The 20,073-nt window shown below is 51.4% G+C and overlaps 7 protein-coding genes across 7 annotated transcripts; 4 read left to right on the top strand and 3 right to left on the bottom strand.

The window, feature by feature from the left end:
* Window positions 1-2,588: 2,588 nt before the first annotated feature.
* Window positions 2,589-4,200, top strand: Asppvi_003244 (uncharacterized protein; the record flags this gene model as incomplete). The annotated part of the gene is made up of 3 exons (XM_043299213.1): window positions 2,589-3,180; window positions 3,237-3,988; window positions 4,060-4,200. 3 exons carry the CDS (start codon window positions 2,589-2,591, stop codon window positions 4,198-4,200), a joined length of 1,485 nt encoding a protein of 494 aa, XP_043155148.1.
* A 1,076-nt stretch (window positions 4,201-5,276) lies between these two features.
* Window positions 5,277-6,995, bottom strand: Asppvi_003243 (strongly-conserved Zn-finger binding protein; the record flags this gene model as incomplete). The annotated part of the gene is made up of 2 exons (XM_043299212.1): window positions 5,277-6,856; window positions 6,914-6,995. 2 exons carry the CDS (start codon window positions 6,993-6,995, stop codon window positions 5,277-5,279), a joined length of 1,662 nt encoding a protein of 553 aa, XP_043155147.1.
* A 390-nt stretch (window positions 6,996-7,385) lies between these two features.
* Window positions 7,386-8,116, top strand: Asppvi_003242 (DNA-directed RNA polymerase core subunit RPO26; the record flags this gene model as incomplete). The annotated part of the gene is made up of 4 exons (XM_043299211.1): window positions 7,386-7,420; window positions 7,550-7,846; window positions 7,904-8,023; window positions 8,083-8,116. The coding sequence occupies 4 exons, from the start codon at window positions 7,386-7,388 to the stop codon at window positions 8,114-8,116; spliced, it is 486 nt and encodes a 161-aa protein (XP_043155146.1).
* Window positions 8,117-10,137: 2,021 nt separating this feature from the next.
* On the top strand, window positions 10,138-11,533 carry Asppvi_003241 (MCT family MFS transporter; the record flags this gene model as incomplete). The annotated part of the gene is made up of 2 exons (XM_043299210.1): window positions 10,138-10,334; window positions 10,405-11,533. The coding sequence occupies 2 exons, from the start codon at window positions 10,138-10,140 to the stop codon at window positions 11,531-11,533; spliced, it is 1,326 nt and encodes a 441-aa protein (XP_043155145.1).
* A 396-nt stretch (window positions 11,534-11,929) lies between these two features.
* Window positions 11,930-12,574, bottom strand: Asppvi_003240 (peptide alpha-N-acetyltransferase complex B subunit NAT3; the record flags this gene model as incomplete). The annotated part of the gene is made up of 2 exons (XM_043299209.1): window positions 11,930-12,333; window positions 12,406-12,574. 2 exons carry the CDS (start codon window positions 12,572-12,574, stop codon window positions 11,930-11,932), a joined length of 573 nt encoding a protein of 190 aa, XP_043155144.1.
* A 528-nt stretch (window positions 12,575-13,102) lies between these two features.
* On the top strand, window positions 13,103-14,456 carry Asppvi_003239 (uncharacterized protein; the record flags this gene model as incomplete). Its single annotated transcript, XM_043299208.1, has 2 exons — window positions 13,103-13,824; window positions 13,874-14,456. 2 exons carry the CDS (start codon window positions 13,103-13,105, stop codon window positions 14,454-14,456), a joined length of 1,305 nt encoding a protein of 434 aa, XP_043155143.1.
* Window positions 14,457-15,134: 678 nt separating this feature from the next.
* On the bottom strand, window positions 15,135-18,536 carry tif32 (putative eukaryotic translation initiation factor 3 subunit EifCa; the record flags this gene model as incomplete). The annotated part of the gene is made up of 4 exons (XM_043299207.1): window positions 15,135-15,690; window positions 15,748-18,122; window positions 18,186-18,410; window positions 18,495-18,536. 4 exons carry the CDS (start codon window positions 18,534-18,536, stop codon window positions 15,135-15,137), a joined length of 3,198 nt encoding a protein of 1,065 aa, XP_043155142.1.
* Window positions 18,537-20,073: the final 1,537 nt, after the last annotated feature.

The following is a 20,073-nucleotide window of genomic DNA, read 5'->3' as shown; positions in this document are numbered from 1 at the left end:
AGTGAATCTTAGATGCGTCAATATCGAATAGGGGTTGAGCCTCAGAAAGATAATTTGTCGCTCAGAGAAGAAAAAACGTATCTGACCCTGTCCAGCGTACTCCTTACTCCAGTGTGTCAACGACACACCCAAATATAGCAACAGAGGAATATGCATGTCTTACTGGCAAGAGAGAATCCTAGGGAAAAGGCCGAGAAGTCTATTATCGGACTAGACTAGACGGCTAAATTACATTACGGCTCTTACTAAGGTACTGATTGTTTGGCGGAATATGGAGAGTACCCTTGTTAACACACACATATTTTCAACGAGGCGAGTAGAAGCGACCACATAGGTGAGCGCTAAGAGCAATTCAGTTTAATAGCGGAGTTGCATGGACGTTTGGATGGTATTATTTGGACATTTTGACAACTGCACAGCACTTGGCAGCCGTACACATCCGAATGGCCACAAGGGTAATCGTCGTAGGTAAATGTCATTCATTACAGGTCGTTGTAAGCCCCAATACCATGCAGCCACACCTTGGGGAACACTGGCTATTGCCTACCTTAGGCTCTACTGTGTAGGTACCTCTGTATATTTCCCCCGCAGGAATTTCAAGGAGGATTTCATATCATCCTGCTGCCGGTCTTTATCAAGGCAAGGTAACCAGTGGCAAACTTCTCGGTTGACGAAAGGGCAGTCGAAGACTAATTTCCAAGTCCTCACACTTCTGTGCCTGTCCGGTCTGTCCCTGGCTGCATGCCATGGATCAAGCCACTTGATTTGTCTCCATGGTTATTGCGCAAAGGGAAAGGCACGCCTTGCCACCATACAGGGCCGATGTTGGTGATTTTCTTTTCGAACCCCAGCAGCGATGAATGGACCTGTTTGAATTACAACGGTATAATTGTACTAGATCTTGACACAGCGATCGTCTAGTAAGTGATATGTGGTAGCGATTCACCGACAGCGAGTTTATCGCCTTAGACTCGGTAGTTAGAGCGGAGCTTCCCATGAGAACCCCATCGGACGCGCACTGAAAAGCAGCGATCTTTGCTGTAAACGGAGTGCCAGATAGCAGATTATGACCTCAGCAGTGGGCTTAATTTTCTCTTGACCCATGGATTCGGATGATCAACGAGGAGCCCTTGATGATCAACCACGTAATCATAATTTATTAGACAGATATTCCCTCATCCTCATGCAGTAGTAGTGGCAGTCCAAGTTCGCCTTGGAAACTTGAGAGCATTCGCGGTGACTGAATCTCGATCGTATCCTCGACAAGCCACCATCACCTTACGTCACGTCGTAGATCTAACTATCGCACAGGTCATCACCGGACGCCTGGGCTCTCTGTACCGAGTATATGCTCTTGGCGTGAGGTATGATCTTTATAATTATCGAGGAATAAGAAAAGACCAATATTAGATTCTGACATCCAATCGATCAGTAGTATCCACATTTCAAATTGACTTGATGAATGAGGGGTACGATGGGGAGGTCCAGGTCTCGATTATCTGCGCTGTTCCATACTCATGTTAGTCTTTTCGACGTGAACGTCCTTGGCAATTTACGAACATCCAAATAGGCCATATCGCTCTGGTCCACTATTCTGTAGACATTTCTCAGATCATGGATTGTCTGAGAAGATCAGAAAGATATCCTAGGGGACATTCAGAGGCTCTGCTTGGGCTCATCCTCCAGGAAGGCGCCATTCAGCACACCGAAAAGCAGACGCTGGACGATTCAAGACTCAGACTACAGGTAGACTGTCAGTCCGACTCGATGCATTTGACTCTGAGGATCAACGTGTTCCAAACCCGCAAGGAATTCGACTTAAATCAGGAAGTCGACTGCTATATGCTTCTGATAGACCGTTCGAACGGAAAGGACGTCCACATTTCAGTTGTGTGAACTCTTTCAACTTGCAAACAGTATAGCTTTTGACAGCGCCGTCTTTCCGGCGTTATTCTCAGGTGGAACATCTGATTCGTGATGGATTCACGAGGATCAGTCCTCGAGATCATTGCTGAAGATTATGGCCTTAATTGTCGAACTAGGCCTAAGCTAACACGGCTGCCCAAGTGGTGAAACAGGAGCGACTGACCGTGTATCTGTCTTTTGCTATGCCGATAATGTGGAGGCATATATGAACTCAGTCAGAGTTGGAGAATCATTACTCTGGACTGAAGACTCAACTGGCAGGGAAGATAGCCTCATATGACTGCTGTTCTTACCTTGAATCCAGGGATAATCCAGTTTGTCACTGAGATTGACCGATAATAGCTCTAATGACAGATTCTCAGGAAAAAGTGAATATCTGTTCTTGAGGTTCTTCCTCTTTAAATGATGTCGTGTGTGGCATCCTCGCCATGACAACAGATATTCACTGCTCATTGCTCATTCACCCTCAGCACATCCGTGACCTCTTCCTCCCCTCCACTCCTTTTCATCTCTCCCAAATCTCTCCTTCTTTACATCACCGAAACGTATCGTTTATTATTCGATACCATTTTGGCGTTTCTTTTGTCGTACTTTTGTTGTGTTTTGTCTGTCTCAGGCCTCGAAACATCCAATGAGCAGTGGCTGAGCCTTTTGTCGCCAATATGGACGTGTTCCCTCTCTCGCCTGAGTTTGAATGCGAGGATCCATTTGAGACTACCGTTGGACATGACGATATCGAAGAGAGTGAAGATGAGGATCTGCCTTGGGCTGACCAGAAAGTCAAAGAAATCACCGCGGCCGAGCTTCAGGACTTTGCCCAACTGATGGACGAATTTGCCAAAGGATTCGATCCCGACTCCCTTACTCGAGAGATCATGGCTATGCTACCACTGCTCGAGGAAGATCTATTCCCCAGCTCCTTCGCCCATCTCTTGATCCTCCTTCTTCAGACCGACGGCAAGATCGAAACCGCCCAAGTGAAGCTAGTTCGGTGGCTTCGTGCTCGTTATCCCATTGCTCTATGTGAGCCAAGCGAGACTCAACTGGTCGATGAGACGTTCTTCATGTCCGAGATAGAGATGTTGAGACGGCTGCTATCGACTTTGCGTGGAGACGATGACAAGACCATATATTGGATCAACTGCAGGCCCTTTGAGATTGGCAAGTCCTGCGAGACACTTGAAGCGTCCATTAAGGTGATTCGAGCGTTCGAGCGTGACATGCGGTCTGCAACGGAGGAGATTGATGAGGAAAGTAAGATTTCACGTCACTGTTCCCCCTGCCGATGAAGCTGACCACAATGAACACAGGACACTTCTATAGTGATCTCCCCGTCTGTACTGAGCGCACGGTGTTGACAAGCATKAGGGCACAGCGGTGTGACAGTTCTCAGGCATGCATTGGCTGGAACAACTATCTGTCCTCTGAAATTGAGCTCACAAGGTTCCATCAGTTTTTCAAACACCATGTCATGGAGCATGACCCTGATAAGGCTCGTGGATTTGGATGGCTGCCACCAGAACATATCAGGATCCCTCGCTCGTCATCTACCGGTGCTGATCTTGTCGATGTGTCTGATTGGCCTCTGGACGATCATCAGAAAAAAATCATGAGTCTGCTGTTCAAGGTTGCTCAGTGGCTTGGTCTAGCGAGAGGACTAGCGGCCGTTCATCTCTTTTGCGACGTTGCTCGTAACTTTACCATCCACAAGCCCTCTGAGAAACCGAGTGCCAGCTACATCCTCTTCATGCAGAAACTTGCCGAGGTCAGACTGTGCCCCAGCTCGATTAAATCCCAGGTCCCGACGCCATTTCCCTACGACGACGAGATCTACGCGAACCGCAACCCGGCCTTCTTTATTGACGTCTTCAGATCTGCCAAAATTTTGGTGTGGTGCCAGGTTGAGATGGCCTCTTTTCTGAAGAAGAGCGACAAGAAGCAGGGCTATTCTAACCACGGCACCTCTGGTCGCCAATCTTCCAAGGGCATGCAGATTCGTATGGTCACTGAATTCCCCGAAATTCATGGATCTCTCGCTGGAGCATGGGAGGGCAATCGCACAGTCAGTCTACATAGGGAATGAACTAAATTGCCTGATCTTTTTATGGAGATTGCTAACTTCTACTTGCTTAGCAGAATATGGCAAAGAGAACCAGTCCATTGGCTATTCCTTCTGCAAGCCTTCTTGCTGATGAAACAGCTCTTGACCATCCTGCTTCCCCAGAGGAACAGCAATTGGTTTATCACTTCGCAGGTTACGCACGTTCCATCTAGGATTTAAACTGCACGCCGGCAGCGACGTCCTGCACAGCCTTGATGTTGCTTGGGCCAGCGATCCGTTGAATATCCGCCTTTGGACAGTAACTTGGCCATCTCCTCTCAGGGAACATTCAAAAATCGGCAAAAAAAAGAGATAAATTAAAAAAGAACGGGAGGAAGTCATGGATTGCGGCTTGAGCTGCGTTCAGTCTCAAGGATCAGTTTCAATCTGGTTTGGTACGGGCTTCCATCCTCTTCCGTCGCATCTAGCACAAACCCCTTGGTTCCCAAATTGTTTCTTCGTGGATGAAGATAACTTTTGTCTTCTTGAAGCTTTCTGGCTGCGATGATCGCATGCGCTCGGGGCCGGTCTTCTGTTGGCACTTGTCGAGGCATTGCGGCCTATCTAGTTTCGACATCGAAGAAACAAAGACACTCATTTCCAGGGACATGAATGAAAAAGCAGGAAAAAGAAAAGCACATATGTACTTACAATAATTGCTCATACTCCCTTTTGTGAATTTTGTTCTGTTACGCATGGTTGATGCATTTTTCCATTTTTATCTCACGTTACGCGGAGCGGAGCCAGCAGCTAACTGTTCAACCAACCAGGTCATGATGCTGAATTCCGTGCAACGTACTGACTCACGCCGAGATGAGTGTCTCCGCTTGGGGCATCACTGGGTATTGCTTTGTGAATGCTGACACTGAGGCCAGGAGTGGACTGACAGCCAGACCAGACCTTCTCCAACGGGCCTGGTTTGATAGGTCGGAACTCTGAAACCTGACGACTACTGACCTGCAGCAGCTCGATCATCGTCAATACTGTGCTGTTGAAAGTAAAGGTGAGCGATTGGAATTGATTATAGTAGTTTGCTTCTTAACAGCCTGCTAGATTTGCGTAGGAGTACGAGCATGAGGTTGACAGCCATCTATGCGATCTACATATGATCCGGGTAGTGGTTGAAAGAAGTAGATTTGATCCAGCATATTCCTCATTTATCATGATCAGCTCAAGGATAGAATCTATGAAAGAAAAGTTTTGGCCATAGTGAACTCCCGAAAATAACCAACAGTAAATCGCTCCAAAGCTACGACTCCATCATATCGTAAGCCAGTACAGGATCAATCAGCGCCATATCATCGCCAGTAGTGGGTATCGTAGAATTGCTGTCATGCATCATTACATTGGCGCCGTGCGTAGGCAACGGCTTCGCCTCGACCGCGCCAGAAGCCGCTATAGTCTCCGTCCCGTTCAACGCATACGGGTCATACGACGAAGGATCGTTATCGAATTCGAGGCCGTAGATGCCCCCAAACAGTTCCTCAGAGGACGAGGACGCAGAAGCAGACGCGCCGAACTCATGCGCGAGCAGCGCCCGCCGCAGAAATAGATCCCGGGTTTCCTCTTCGGAGAAATTATGCTTGCCGCTCATATGGACCCAGAGGTCATAGTCTCTGTGGAATCGATGCGGGCACGACTCAACAAGACACGAGATGTGGCGGCCCGTTTCCTCGGCGTAGCCCTCACCCGTGAGCGCGGCCAGCGCGGACACACCAGGTGAGGTTGCGGTGGAATGCTGTCGTTCGCGGGTGAGGCCGAGACGTTGGCGGCGTTCGGCTTTGGCGTTCTGGTAGCCCAGGTGTGCGGTGCGGATGTGTTCTTCCAGCGCGAGCTTGCTCCCGTATCGCTTGCCGCAGCCGTCGTTGTTCCAGCCGGGCACCTTTTTCGAGGACGAGAGGTCGGTCTCGCCGCAGACGAAGCGTTTCTCGCCTTGGTGGACGGTGCGGATGTGCACGGTTAGATTTCCCTTCTTGGTGAAGCTGCGGTCGCAGCCGGGGACGGTGCAAGCGAATGTCTTGCGTTCCTCGAGACTGACGTCGCCGTGCGCGACTTCCAGATGACGGCGGAGTTCGCGGGATGTCGCGCAGGTGAGAGCGCAGTTGGGACATTGAGGGGGGTGGACGGATCGGATATGAGCTTGTAGGAGGGCGTAGGTGGGAAAGATTGCTGAGGCGTCCTCTGCGTGCTGGGAGCATTCCGTGCAGCTAAAACGTTTCTCGGTGTGAATGCGGCTTTCGTGGGCTCGAAGGTGCCCTGCCGTGTCAAATGCCATTGAACATTTCTGCCCGGTGCTCGGGTCTACGTGCGGGCATTGGAAAGGTTTTTGCTTCAGATGTGCGGTCATGATGTGTTTTTGAAGGGTGGAATGCTTCCGAAACGTCTCATTGCAAGGCGGGTACTCCGTGCAGCGGTACTTATCTCGTCCATCGTGGGCAGCCAAGTGTCGACGGAGCCGCGAGCCGGTCACGAAGCTCTTCCCACAGCCAGGACGGTCACATACGTAGTCTCGGACCCCAGTGTGTGCGCTTTTGATATGGTGATTCAGATGAGATGCGCGGAGGAACGTCTTGTCACATTCTTCGAATGTGCACTTGAAGATTCTCTCATTGTTATGGGAGCGCAGGTGTTCTTGAAGCCGCGCTGGCCGGTTGAATGCCTTTGTGCAACCATCGAAGGGGCAGCGGTGGGTTTTCAGCTCCGAAGGATATTTAGCTGAGGTTGTAGAGAACGGTGTCGCCGGAGTCTCGTGGAGACTGTCGCTGTTCACACTCGCTTCATCGGAAGATACATAATCGGGATCTGACTGAGGCTCTTCGTATATCTGATCTGCGACAGCGATGTTCAGCTCCAGAGCCAATTCAATCCCGGTGTCAAGCGTCTTACCAGCATCGTCCAGGGCCGTGTGTTTCCGAGATTTGTTCGGGATAGCGAGCGCATCCGACTCCAGTTTGCGCTTCTCACCCATGGCTCAAACAGAGCCCTTGATATTAGGCTTTCACAGGAAGACAACCATTAAGAGCATAGACTGAACAATGGTCAACGCATTAAGCGCACATTCAACTGCTGATAAGGACGTCTTATATTTAAAAATTTTGCCAGGGCCTGATATTAAAAGCGGTGACGAAGCTGACCCGAAAGGGCTTAGGGTCAAACGGGGCCAAGGAACTTTTTCCGCCGCCATTTTTGGAGGGTCGCGACATCGAAATCTTCGTCTTCATCAAGCCTGTCGCAAGGTCGATCTTTCCGCGGCGTCTCAATTCCTGGACGTGATATTGGTCGTCCCTTCATTTGTGTGGCTGCTGAACACGCTCGCTTGATTATTATCCATTTGGTTTGCCAGCTTCAATTTGACACCATGTCTGACTACGGAGATCACGACGCTGAGGAAACGTAAGGACACCTCATTTAGACTGCATTTTCCAGTCTGGATTGGAAGCAGTCCACTTGCTCGCTGCACAATCCACTGGCAAAAATGGTTTCTTGAGCTAGTTCAGCCGTTCTGACTCGCACATTTTACAGCTACGACTACGAGCCGGCGGAGGAGGTGTTCGACGAGAATGAGCCCGAAGACTTCATAAACCCCGAGGATATCGAAGCTGCCGAGGGAGGCGCCGATAGCTATGCGGATGATGCTTATACGCCGGCAGTCAATGGTGACCGTATTGTCGTCTCTGGCGATCCCAGTGCGGGATATTCGGGCAAGGTCGTGGAACAAGCACGGGCGAAGAAAATCCCTAACGAAGAACGCAAGACAACCCCGTACATGACCAAATACGAAAGGGCACGAGTCCTGGGTACCAGAGCTTTGCAGATCAGGTTCGTCATCGTGCGAGATGTGGCATGCGAAGACCGTGGAACTGACCTTTGTCACAGTATGAATGCTCCTGTGCTTGTAGATCTCGAGGGAGAGACAGATCCTTTGCAGATTGCCATCAAGGAGCTGAACCAGAAGAAGATCCCACTCATTGTGAGGAGATATCTGCCAGATGGAACGTAAGCTATCCCTTCACCTTGAGCATGGACGCAAGTCTAATCCGCCTTCAAAAATCTAGGTACGAGGACTGGACGTGTGAAGAGTTACTCTAAATCTGATCACACTTTGGGTGGATGTCTGTTGAGACGGAGCTATTTGTTTCTACTTGTCATTCCAATTATGGTCTTCTGATTTGACGTCCCGCATAGCGTTCGGAGTTTGGGAGCAGGAAGCGAACCGTTCATTGCATTGCTAATGATCCGGTCGCCGGGATTTGGAATTAAGCAAAGAACAGAAAAACAAGTATACTTGACGTTTGATGGATAGAATATGAAAAAAAAGTTACGTTCACTCCATTGGTCCGGGTATTATCCACGTCCTCAAACACCTGGAGTTTCCAATAGTCTCTAGCATTTCCAACAAAAGGTATGCTATATGTACTGTCTGGAAGCCTGCGCTCACAGCAGTCGAGCATAACTCCCTATTGCACGATATCAGGGCAAAGCATAATGGAACACCACGAAGTATGCGAAGGGTGAAGAGTACCGGAGAGTTCCCCCTGAAGGGTACGAAACCTCCATTTCTTTTGTCCCTTTGCAGGCTGGAGTAGCGGTTACGACAAGACGAGTAGATAGCAAGTCTGTACCTCCACCTGACCTCAGTGATTTTGAGCTTGATGAACTCGTGTTGGTGGACTCCAATATGATGCGATCTGTCCGATGTCTGTAACCATAAGGATACAGCCTTCTTCCAAAAGAAGCTTAGCGTGAGATCCGACAGCATGTGATAACAACCAGGCTGTCAACACAATGTTGCTTTCGCAGTATCATACAGTAATCATCAACATATTCTTCAATCGTGCGGATACTGTTACGATCTCCGCGGATATCGTTATAATCTTGAATTCTGTCTCTCATCTCTCCATAACTGCAAATGGGAAGCTAAAGTCTGGTTCATGCTCCCGAACGATCTGACTCGGGTAAAGCACACGGAGATCGAAATGCGGGAAAACGTGGATTCGGTCTTTCGGAGTCTGCCGCAAAGCCCCCGAGTTGGCGATCCACATTCCGCCGCAAAGTCAAGTCTTACTGTGATCTTTTCTTTTTACTTGGCTTCAGACGCGTTTAGATTAACTTCAATTCTTCGTCTGTTCAGAATTTCAACATGATCAGGGGAACTTTATTCTTGTGTCCAGCAGCATCCAAAGCTACTGTTAGGGCGCAATCTTATGCGCCTCGTTTTTATTATTAATGAGAATCAAGCCTCAAGCATCATGAAGTAAGCATATCCTTCCCCGCTGGATAAGTCGGCACATCACGTTGTCCATGCTTTTGGGCCCCTGGGACGCCTTAGTTCACCCCGGGCCCGTTCTAATTGCTACCTCATCTGATAATCAATCACAGTTACAGCGGATCTTATGCGAAAGCATATGACCATATTGCCTACTTGTCTTCAAGGCCTGAGTTCGCTACCGACTTTGGTAGTTGAGTGGGCCCTTGTCCCTCGGTTATCCATGGAGCCGTTGGCCATTATTGCTTGAATGGAGAAGACTTTCGGAGTTACCCCAAGAACAAGGATGAATTCTTCCAGGCTTCTAGCGGTAGTCAATGCCGCAAGTATTTACTACACCTATCAAATCTTGACCTGTAGGGTCAAAGGGCGCGGTCCGATACAACCGACGCCCAAAAAAGGGTTTATGTCTAGAGTTTGGAGTCTTGAAGACTGACTCACTCCTCTGATCTCCCTAGGAATGCTTATGAATCGGCTCACAGTGGATCTCTCCTTCGTATCGGTACTCTGGCTGGCAAGCTTGGGATTTTTTGGTTGCCCCGCTGACTCTTAAGGGTTGCTGAGAAATCCAGATCGTATATAAATTTGGTCTTGCGCATCTGCTGCTTTTTCCGTGTCGCATGTGATAGAATTGACAGCTGTTGGGTGATTCTTGATTTGAATTATTTTCCTCCGCTTTGAATCAATTCATCGTCGGTCTTCAACTTGTATTTCTATGCGGACTTTTTGACTATACATCCCCTTCTTGCATAATTCGCCGTCACGTCTCCGCTACATATAGAATCGGCCGTGGTTCATCGCGCGCTGAGTCCGATCTGTACGATATTGCTCTAGAAGGACAGGAATGGGGATGGGGGCACATGCGGAGGATACGGCCGTTGCGCCCTCGGCGAATAGCAACAATGATGAGAGCAATATGCGCACATCCGACACATCAGAACAGCAGTCCGGAGAGAAATATTCAGAAGAGCCAACCTTCGATACAGGCGTCCTGGCATGGCTGCAGGTCGTTGGGTCATTCTTCCTATTCTTCAACTCATGGTAGGTACTTTCTCAATGCATGACAGTTTGAGTCTGCTCTTTCGAACCGCTAATCGCAAGGTCGTCTTAGGGGTGTGATCAATACATGGGGCGCTTTCCAGACATACTATGAACAAAATCTTCTCTCCAATGTTTCGTCATCGTCCATTGCCTGGATTGGATCTCTGCAATCGTTTCTTCTGATGCTCTTTGGAGTAGTGACCGGCCCGTTGTTTGACGCGGGATACTTTCGAGCTCTGGTCATATTTGGCACCGTCATGCTCTCATTTGCCTTGATGATGACCAGTATCTCTTCGCAGTATTGGCACTTGATCCTCTGTCAGGGAATCTGTGTCGGCCTGGCTGCTGGATGCCTATTCGTTCCCTCGGTTGCTATTCTTCCGCAATACTTCAAGCGGAAGCGAGGATTAGCCAACGGAGTGGCAGCTTCAGGCAGCAGTATTGGGGGTGTGGTCTATCCGATAATGTTCAATAAGCTGCAGGACCAAGTTGGATTTGCGTGGGCGACTCGCGCGCTGGGCTTCGTAGCTTTCGGAACCTGCTGCATCTCCCTATCACTCATGCGCATGCGATTTATGCCTACCGAGAAACGCAAATTGGTCCAGCTGTCTGCCTTTAAAGAACCAGCGTTCGTGATGTTCGCCGTTGCCATGTTTCTGGGCTTCCTGGGCTTCTATAACTTCTTGTTCTACGTGCAGTCCTATGCCATCGACACGGGAATCGTCGATGCGAATCTGGGGTTCTATCTGCTCTCCATGCTTAACGCGGGTTCTACCGTGGGACGAATCTTTCCCAACTTCGTTGCTGATCACACCGGCCCTCTGAACATGATGACGCCAGCTGCCACAGCTACGGCTGTTCTGGCCTTTGCCTGGATTGGCGTGCACAATGTACCCGGCATCATTGTTCTTGCCGTCCTGTACGGACTCTGCTCCGGTGGGTTTGTCTCACTCCCACCGGTAGTCATGGTCACTTTGACCAAAGATATGCGCGACCTGGGTACTCGTCTTGGCATGATCTTCGCCACAACCTCGATTGGTTTGCTGATTGGAACACCAATTGGTGGAGCCATCATGGGTGATACCCATAAATACCTCGGGGTTCAACTCTTTACCGCTTGCTGCCTCATCACGGCAGCCGCTATTTTTGCGGCCCTGCGATTCTCGCGCACCGGGCCGCGGCTGCTCGTCAGAGCATGATAGCCACCAGTGTTACCAACATTGCACGACTCATGCGAAGCGTTTGTGGCTTATTCAAAGCACATGTTATAATAATCGGTACACATGACAGATGCATCAGTCGGTTTCAGGGTCATAGATCAATATTGCATTATAGAGTGAGGCCGTGGCTTTGCTTTCGGGTTTGCATCGTGAACAGTTGTTCATGGGTTCTTCGCATTGTTTCATATATACACCATGCATGATATGGTCTAGCATTCTCAGTGAAAAAATAAAAGTGATTTTGTCTATCATCATCCCATGTTTTCGAATCCATATTGCCGCAGAAAACCATAGTATAAACCCCCAACGCCAGCATGCTAAATCAACTGCATCAAGCCCCACAGCCCGCTCAAACGGAAAGACGAACGCTACCTGCTACGAAACATCCTCCGGATTCACCAAAAACTCCTCCCCATTCTCGCGTATATGCTGCAATTTCTTATCTCGACTGCACGGCTTGCGCATGTCGAACGCATCCTCGCCCGAATCCGACATCCCCGTCGGGTCATCGCTGTAGTAATTGACAACCCGCCTGAATACGGAGTACCCCATTCCCTTGTACATCCCCACAGCGACCTTATTCCCCGCGCGCACGTATAGATCCACAAACCAGGCATCGTTGATATCGGATCCGTTCTCGAGTCGCTCTGTCAGGCGGCGCGCGTGGCCCAGGCGTCTCCAGGCTGGGGCAACAGTCAGCACAGTAATATGTCCGTGCCAGGGTGTGTAGTGTTCCGAGTGGCGCATAGACGGGTGTTGTTCTTCGAGTTTGCCCATGACTATTGTGTGATTTCATTAGCGCCGTGACTGCCTTACAGTGGTGATATAGCTGCGCTGTGGCTTGCACGTACTGTATCCGACTATGCCTTCTGTGCGGTCTTTGACGGCGCTGAAGAGCGAGGGCCATCGCATGAGGTAGTTGAGGTAGAAGCCCAGATCGTAGTTTTCGGTCAGCGGGTCGAGGTTGGTAAGGTTCAGGGAGAGGAGGTCCGTTGGGGACATGCGCCGGATGGAACTCATTTTTGCTATTAATAGGAAATGGCTGTCAATGGCCGTGGGCAAGCTCAGTAGAAGTGAAGCTCTTGGTGGTGTGGGGTGAAGATGAAATAATGAAGCCGATCTAAATCAAATGATCTGATTGGGGCTTCGGCGGTCACGGGAAGAGCGGTTGTTTATTCCTCTGAGTAGTTCATTTGCCTTCGAATCATCATCCTTTATCATTCTTATTGAGAAATTCATTCTTTGTGTCATGAGATTCGTCCATTCTCTTGTCTCTCCTTCTACTCTTCCAGCATCCTGGTGATGCTATGATTATTGAGCCATCCTGTCTTGTTATTTCCTCTCCTCAGTGGGCCCCCCTGCCCGCGTCCAGCTCATTCCGCGATCGACATTTGACGATATAGACCTCTCAACCCTGAGAAGTAAGACAACACAGTTGATCTGTCAGGACATCCAAAACCTTGAGGAGTGATTCCCAGTTGGCTGTTGTCTGCATTCCTTGTCAGCATCCCACGTGGGATCCTTGACCTCCTTTTTAACTCCTGCATCATGCCGGCCATCCCACCGTCCCCCCTGAGGCTATCTCACCGCCATAGTCACAGTCAGTCCTCCAACCTCGATTTCGACCCCATCTCCCCTGGAACCTACGCTCCCAATGGTTTCTCTCAGAGTCCTACACGATCGCCTCGGACGCCTCGTTCCTCAGCGCCCCCTTCGCCGGGTGAACCCCGCCAGCGGAATGCGCAAGCCAGGAACGGGTCGTACAGGCTATCAGGTGACTTCGGAGGCCCTGCAGACACCGCAGGGGGGCTGGGAAACCTTGCAGACGAACTCGCGGACGCGTGGGATGAAGAAGAGGAAGGGGGTTATGGCTACGTCTCTGGTCAGGACAATGCACCAGGGGACCTACAAGGCACAACCAGAAGTGACGGAGAGGACGACTACAATATGGGACCGCGATCGCCCTTGTCGGATTACGCGCCGGGCCATGCCTCGCTGCAACCGCCTCGGGTCAAAGCTCGCAACGGCACACAACGAAATCACCGGCGACATGAATCGCAATACGATGGCTCCGACTACGGCAACGAGTCCGATTTCGAGGAAGCGGCAGATATATCGCCTAGTCTGGAGGGGCAGATGGCTGAGATCGAAAGCTTAGCCCGGCGAGGGATCGAGAACAACGGCAGTGAGAACGATCATGTCATCAAACGTGTTGTTGAGACGCTCCGGGACCTAGGGAGCCAGAGCGGGATCGAGAACAACGCCATGAGGTACGTCTTCTGAGTTGATGAAACTCCAAGCATCTGCTGACCTCTGCAGATTAATAACAGCACACACCTCAATTACCTCACATTTAACCCACCAGACCAGAACGCTCCAGACCCTCACGCACCCTCTCCTCTTCTCCCCCTATCCGCTCCTCTCTCCGGACGCAATTGACGAGCTAATCCCACTCATCGACGAAGGCCTCCTGCCTAACCTGCCCTACCCGTTCCCCGGCCAGCCACGTCACTCCAGACCAACCACACCTTCGCAGTCGCCCACTTTGAACCCACTCGTCTGCCTCCAGACTCTTATCGCACAAACCACGGACCTCACCCTCTCCCTCCGCGGCCTAAGCGACACCCTCTACGAATCGCGACAGCTAACTGCAACCGCCTCGCGACGACTGCGGTCCGCACGGGAACTCGTCGCCGAGCTGCGCCGCGAGGAGGAAGGCCGCGAAGAAGGCACCCGGTGGATCGAAAAGGGGGACTGGGACCGCCGGTTGCGAGACCGCGAAGCTGGCCGCGTCTGTCGGGATGTCGTCAGTGGGTTCGAGGCCGTGTGCGGCGAGTGGAGAGAGAGGCTCTTTGGTGCGGCTGCTGTTGCTGCTCCTGGGACGGAATTGGCCGCTGCTTAAGCCGGTTGCTTTCTTGGTCTTGTATCTTTTGACCCGCGATACATTGATTCAAATCCTGTCCATATGTCCTTTTCTATGGGTTTCTTCGTAGCTTGCAACATACCCACTTTTCTTTCTTTCTCTTTAATATATAGATTTCTTCTGTCCGCGGAGACGTTGTCTACATTTGGTTCTTATATTTCCTTTTGCCTCATGCGCTGGTCGATATGTAACTTGGTGTGCCGACAACCGCCACGGAAGTAATGATAGAGCCTGATTACGAACACGAGCTACAGTCAGGACCACATAATAAGAGAAATAAAGTAGTGAACAATCATATTCTTCCTGCATTATTCATCCAACAAAAGTCGTCTGACGTAAGATATAGACGAGAAAACCTGGACTTCATTTATGGGACATAATGCAGTCAACAACAGACATGATGGCTACCCAGAGAAGAAAGGGGATAGTCCCCACTCTCTAGATTCATGAAACATGAGAAGAACAACCACATAAGGTAGCAGAGACACCGTTAGAATTAAAAGAGAGAGTGAGTAAGAGAATGCAAATGAGGATATGAGTCCTCCAAACGGACACGAATCATACACCCTTTTCCACGTTTCGGCAAACGGAAACTTTTTTGCGTTCAAAATTTTTTTGGAGATTCAACAGACAAGGGCTTGCTTGATCGCTCTAGCTCTACTGCTGCTGTTGCTTCCACCGGGGGACCCACTTCTGAGGAGCGGGGGATCCCTCGGGCTTGTCGGAGCTGGCGGCGGGGGGAGAAGGCTGTGTGCGGGAGGGTGGTTGGGAGGCGCTGGATTCGCGCATGTGACGGGGAACGTATTTCTCGGGGGCAGGACCGTTCGAAGGAGGAGCAGCAGGAGGGGCAGCAGGAGAGGCGCTGGCTCCAGAGCGGAGGTGAGGGGGCACGTAACCGCCGGTTCTGCGGGGGAGCTGGACCTCTTCCTTAGGGGCCTCGGCGGCAGGAGCAGGGGCGGCGGGAGCAGTGGCGGCGGCAGGGGCGGCGGCAGGGGCAGTGCCGGTAACCTCCTTGGCAGCCTGGCGCTCTCTCCAGCTGGGAGCACCGCCAGTACGAGACGCGAGGTTAAGGCGAGGAGCTGTCCGCTCCGCGGGACGTTCGGGCTCAGCAGCACGGGCGGGAGGTTCTGGGAGGCCAGTCTTCCTAGCAGCACGGCGAGCCTCGGCCTCCTCCTCACGCTGCTTCTGCCGTAGAGCAATCTCGTCGAGTCTCCTGTATCGTAAGTTAGTACCAAGGGAATAAAATTTATAGAACTGGGGAGAAACTGACTTTCTCTCTTCCTCACGCTTGGCTTTCTCTTCAGCCAAGACGCGTCTGCGCTCCTCCTCCTTGGCGATACGCTCCTCCTCTTCGCGTTTGGCCCGCTCTTCCTCCTCCTTTATACGGCGCTCTTCCGCTTCACGCTCGGCCCTCTCGCGACGGCGGCGCTCTTGAACTTCCTTGACACGCTGCTTCTTCTTAGCCTCGAACTCCCGCTCGGCGGCCTTGCGGCGCTTCTCAAACTCCTCGTGGCGCTTCTCTGACACCTCCTTGCGGAAGCTGCTGAAGACGGGAACAAGGCGGCTGAGACGGTGCTTGAGGGCAACCGCCTCCTTGTGCTTCTCCTCGGCTTCCTTGAGAGTCTCGGCCTTGATGGCCTCGTAAAGCTCCATGTCACGCTTCTTCTGGGCTTCATAGTCCTCGGAAATGTGCTTCAACTCCTCGCGACGGAAGGCACGCTCCAGGTGATCGATACGCTTGGCAGTGGTGCGGATGCGGTCATTGAGCTCGTTCTTCTCCTTCTCGAGCTGGGCAAGCTTGATGGCGCGCAGCCGATTGGCATCCATGTCCTCCAGGTCGATCTCGCTGATGTCGATGCCCTTGACACCACTCTTGAGCTCCTCCAGCTGCTTCTTGAGCTCCTGCTGGCGGATACGGTCCTGTTCATCCTTCAGACGCTTCTTCTCGCGTTCCCGTTGCTCGTCAAGCAGTCTCTGCTTCTCAGCCTCTTGCAGCTGCTGAGTACGGATACGCTTGCGGGTCTCCTCCTCTCTCTGCTTGCGCTGCAGAGCATCGGTGGCAGCTTCCTTCTTCTTCTCGATGAGGACACGGCGGGCAAGGGTCTCCTCGTGCTCCTTGGCGGCACCAGCCTCAGCGCGGGCCTGGGCGGCCTTCTTGGCCTGGATACGGGCCTCGTTATAAGAAGGATCGACGTACATGCAAGTAACGTGGAGGGTCTTGGCGAGACGGGTGAGCTGAAGGCGGGCGATTTCAGCAGGGGTGTTCTGAAGACGCTGCACCGAGCCGACCTCGCTCTCGGCGGAACCGGCGGCGCTGCCGGGATGCAGAGCCTTGGCGGAAGAAAAGATATCGGTGTCGAAGGTCAGAACACCCGAGGTGTGGTCGACGCGGATAGCGAGATCGCCCTTCTTGCATCCGTTCATGATGAACTTCTCGATCATGGACGGTGTGATCTGGAAGGGGTCGGGAAACTGTGCAAGCTCGTAGACAAACTTGAGTTCGACGGACTCGTAAACCTGGGACAGCTGCTGGAAGAGACGGGTGAGGATGACCTGCTGCAGGGGCAGGACGTACTTCTCCATCTCGGGATCGGCACCGATCTGCTTGAGGATAGGGGTGATCTTCTTGCAGATGGAGAGAGGGTGGAAGTCAACCTCCAAGATGTTGTAGAGATCCCGGATTTCAGGACGAGCACGCTTGAGCAGGCCCTTGTTCAGGGCATCCCGGAAGAGCACCGCACGGCTGGGTGGCTGAGCCATACCGAGCAGGTTGGTCAGGCGAGTATTCTTGTTCTTGCGGACCTCATCGACATCAACCAAGGCGCCTCGAGAGCGAGAGGTGCTGATGACGGGGATCGACAAAGCAGACAGAAGGACAAAAGAGGCGGCCTTGGTCATGTCAGCCTCAGTCACCGAGGGGTTCTCCTTCTTGGTGCCCTGGCCGGCAGCGAGAGCCGCGGCGGACTGGCGGAGAAGGTTGTAGTAGCGGTTCCAGGCGGCAGCATGGAAAAGGTAGTTCTCGCTGACGAGGAAGATCCGTGCAAGCTTCTCGTAGTAATTGGCCATCATGACGTTCTTGGCGGGGCGCTTGCTAAGGCTGAGGAGAGTGTGAATGTCCTCAATGCTGCGGAAGGCCTCCTGCCACAGCTCCAGCTCCACAGCAACATTCAGCTGCTGGAAACGCGTATCCAGGTGGCGCTGCAGAGTGTCGGGATCGCTGAGGTTGATAGCGTGCATCTGAGCAGAGTACTTGGCGGCGTTCTGGACGTGGTTACGGAGCAGCTCGCAAAGACGGCGGAACTCGGTCTTGCGGGTGTACTTGAGGCAAAACTGGAAGGCCTGCAGGGCGGTGGTCTGATACATGACCTCAAGGCGAGCATTGTTCTTCAAGATCTCCAGGACGGTACGGTAGGTCTCCCAGAGGAACTTGAGCCATGGAGTGACGACAGCGCGGTCGGTTCGGTCGCGGGATTGTTCGCCAGAAACAGTAGCGAGCAAGATGGTCTCGGGGGTCTCGATCGCTTCAAGATCCTCGACGTTGGACGATGGGGCAGCGGACTCCAGAGAGGACTGGATTTCGTCGGCTTTGGCCTGGGCCTCGGTCACCTTCTTCTCGGCGAGTTCGATGAACTTCTTGAGGACGACCTATTCGCAGCACATATATCAGCCCCTGCAAATCATATCACAAATCAAAGTTCCTTTGCCTACCTCGATGGTTCCCACATTGGTGTTCTGGGCGATGTTTTTGTATTGGTAGAGACCATCCTTGGCAGCCTTTCCTTTGCGAAGATCGACACACAATTCAACGAAAAGGAGCATGACAGGTTCCAGAGAGGCGATCGGACTGCTGCGCGTCCTCTTAGAGGTGACATGTTCGTGGAGGACATTGAGGGCGGCGGGAGCCTGGCCCACGGCGATAAGTTCCTGAGCCCGCTGCAGTGAGAGAATCACGAGGTCAGTTACCAGTCTCTGAATAGTAGAATCCTACCGATGCTATTTTCCATGATCACTACTCACTTTCAGGACATTTTCCGGCTTGATATGGGGTGGAGGCGGCATGGTGGGCGATAGACCCTGTGGGTTTTAAAGATGACACCGGTGAAAATCGTTGACACAGAGAGGCTTCTCGGATCGAGGCTGGAGAGATTTCGAGTGGAAAATCGTCAAATCGCACAACGACGGGCGGGCAGCACTGTTCGACAGTGTAAAAAAGGCCCTTTTCTTGATGATGCTGCCACGCGACGGTCGGCCAGAAAGAAAGTGAGGGCGGCGGCGATGCGTCGTTGTGGGAGAATCACGAAAAAAACAGGTCCAACTGGCGTTCCCACTTTGGGATAAGCGACCGTAGATCACGTGATCGAAAAGACAATAGAAAGGTCGACGCCCTCGAGTAATCATAGAATCGTACATAATATGTTGAAGATGCTCATCTTGGATGATTTGAATACCAACCCATAGGTGAAATAATTGGCTTCTTTGCTAGGCTCGTCCTGGTTTCCCTCGAATCGCTACTGACGAGTCGACTGGCTCGTGAACTGCTTGTGGACCGAGAGCGACCTGGATGATCGTATGAGATATCAGCTTCTACTAGATACAGATTACAATATGTATTGAAACTTCGAATCTACTCTTCTTCGCATTCCCCGATCAATCTCTAGAGCCAATCAACATGTGCATCGTTGAAATGCAAAGTAGACGCCTCCAGCTGAGATGCGTCCAGATCACGTGATTAAATACTGTACGTCAGATAGGTACCAACCTAAGGTACGGAGTGTATTGTAAGGTAAGTTTGGGACAGTCTGATACATTCTTACATTCCAGCTGCTGATGAGGGGTCCACGTGAGATACTTCAACATGGAGATTCCACACATCGAGAAGCATCAAATCGTAGATGGATATATGTAGACTTAAGATGATACTCATTCTCAATCTGTTTCAAGGAGCCTCGAATGTCCAGTCTCTCTGATACCGTCGCTTTCACCAAAAGAAAACCCCCAAGATTAAGCCCCATCCGTCCAGATTGTTCAAAGTTTAAATAAGACCATCGTCCGTAGCACCGCACCATTGCTCTCAGGGGGTTTCACTATCTACTTTGGAGTCAGTACCATCAGTCTAATCGCTTTTTTCCCACAGTCGGAAACTGTCGGTTCCTGCGAGAGTGGACTTGGCTTGACCTTTTCATTATTAGTAGTTATTATTTATCTATTCTCCTCTGGTGTTTGTGCTGCTCGTGCTAGACTGCTAGTAATAGCTCCTCCCCCGTCGCTCCCTCTCCAATAGTAGGGTCTCATTTCTCCCTCCATTTCTTCGTCGTCCTTCTTCTTCTTCTGATACTCTACTACTCTTCCTCTGATCTTTTCTTTTTATTTTCCTTTCCTTAATTTCCCCACTAAATCCGTTCGTTTCCTACCGCTGATCCTCTCGGCCCCCTCGCTCTTTCTGTGTCGACTGTTGACTGTCCAGTAATCCCCTCCCTTTTTTGTGGTCACTCCGCCCGCTTTTTCCGGATTCCCCTTACTCTCCCGGTTCAGCGCGCCAAAGCTTCTCCTCAACCCAGTCTACCTATCCACTAGGGCTCAGCAACTCGCCACGGTC

Source organism: Aspergillus pseudoviridinutans (genome assembly GCF_018340605.1).
Source record: "Aspergillus pseudoviridinutans IFM 55266 DNA, scaffold_2, whole genome shotgun sequence".
In the NCBI taxonomy this organism is placed as follows: domain Eukaryota; kingdom Fungi; phylum Ascomycota; class Eurotiomycetes; order Eurotiales; family Aspergillaceae; genus Aspergillus; species Aspergillus pseudoviridinutans.
Note: the sequence above shows the minus strand (reverse complement) of the source record. Positions and strands in the feature narration are given on the sequence as shown.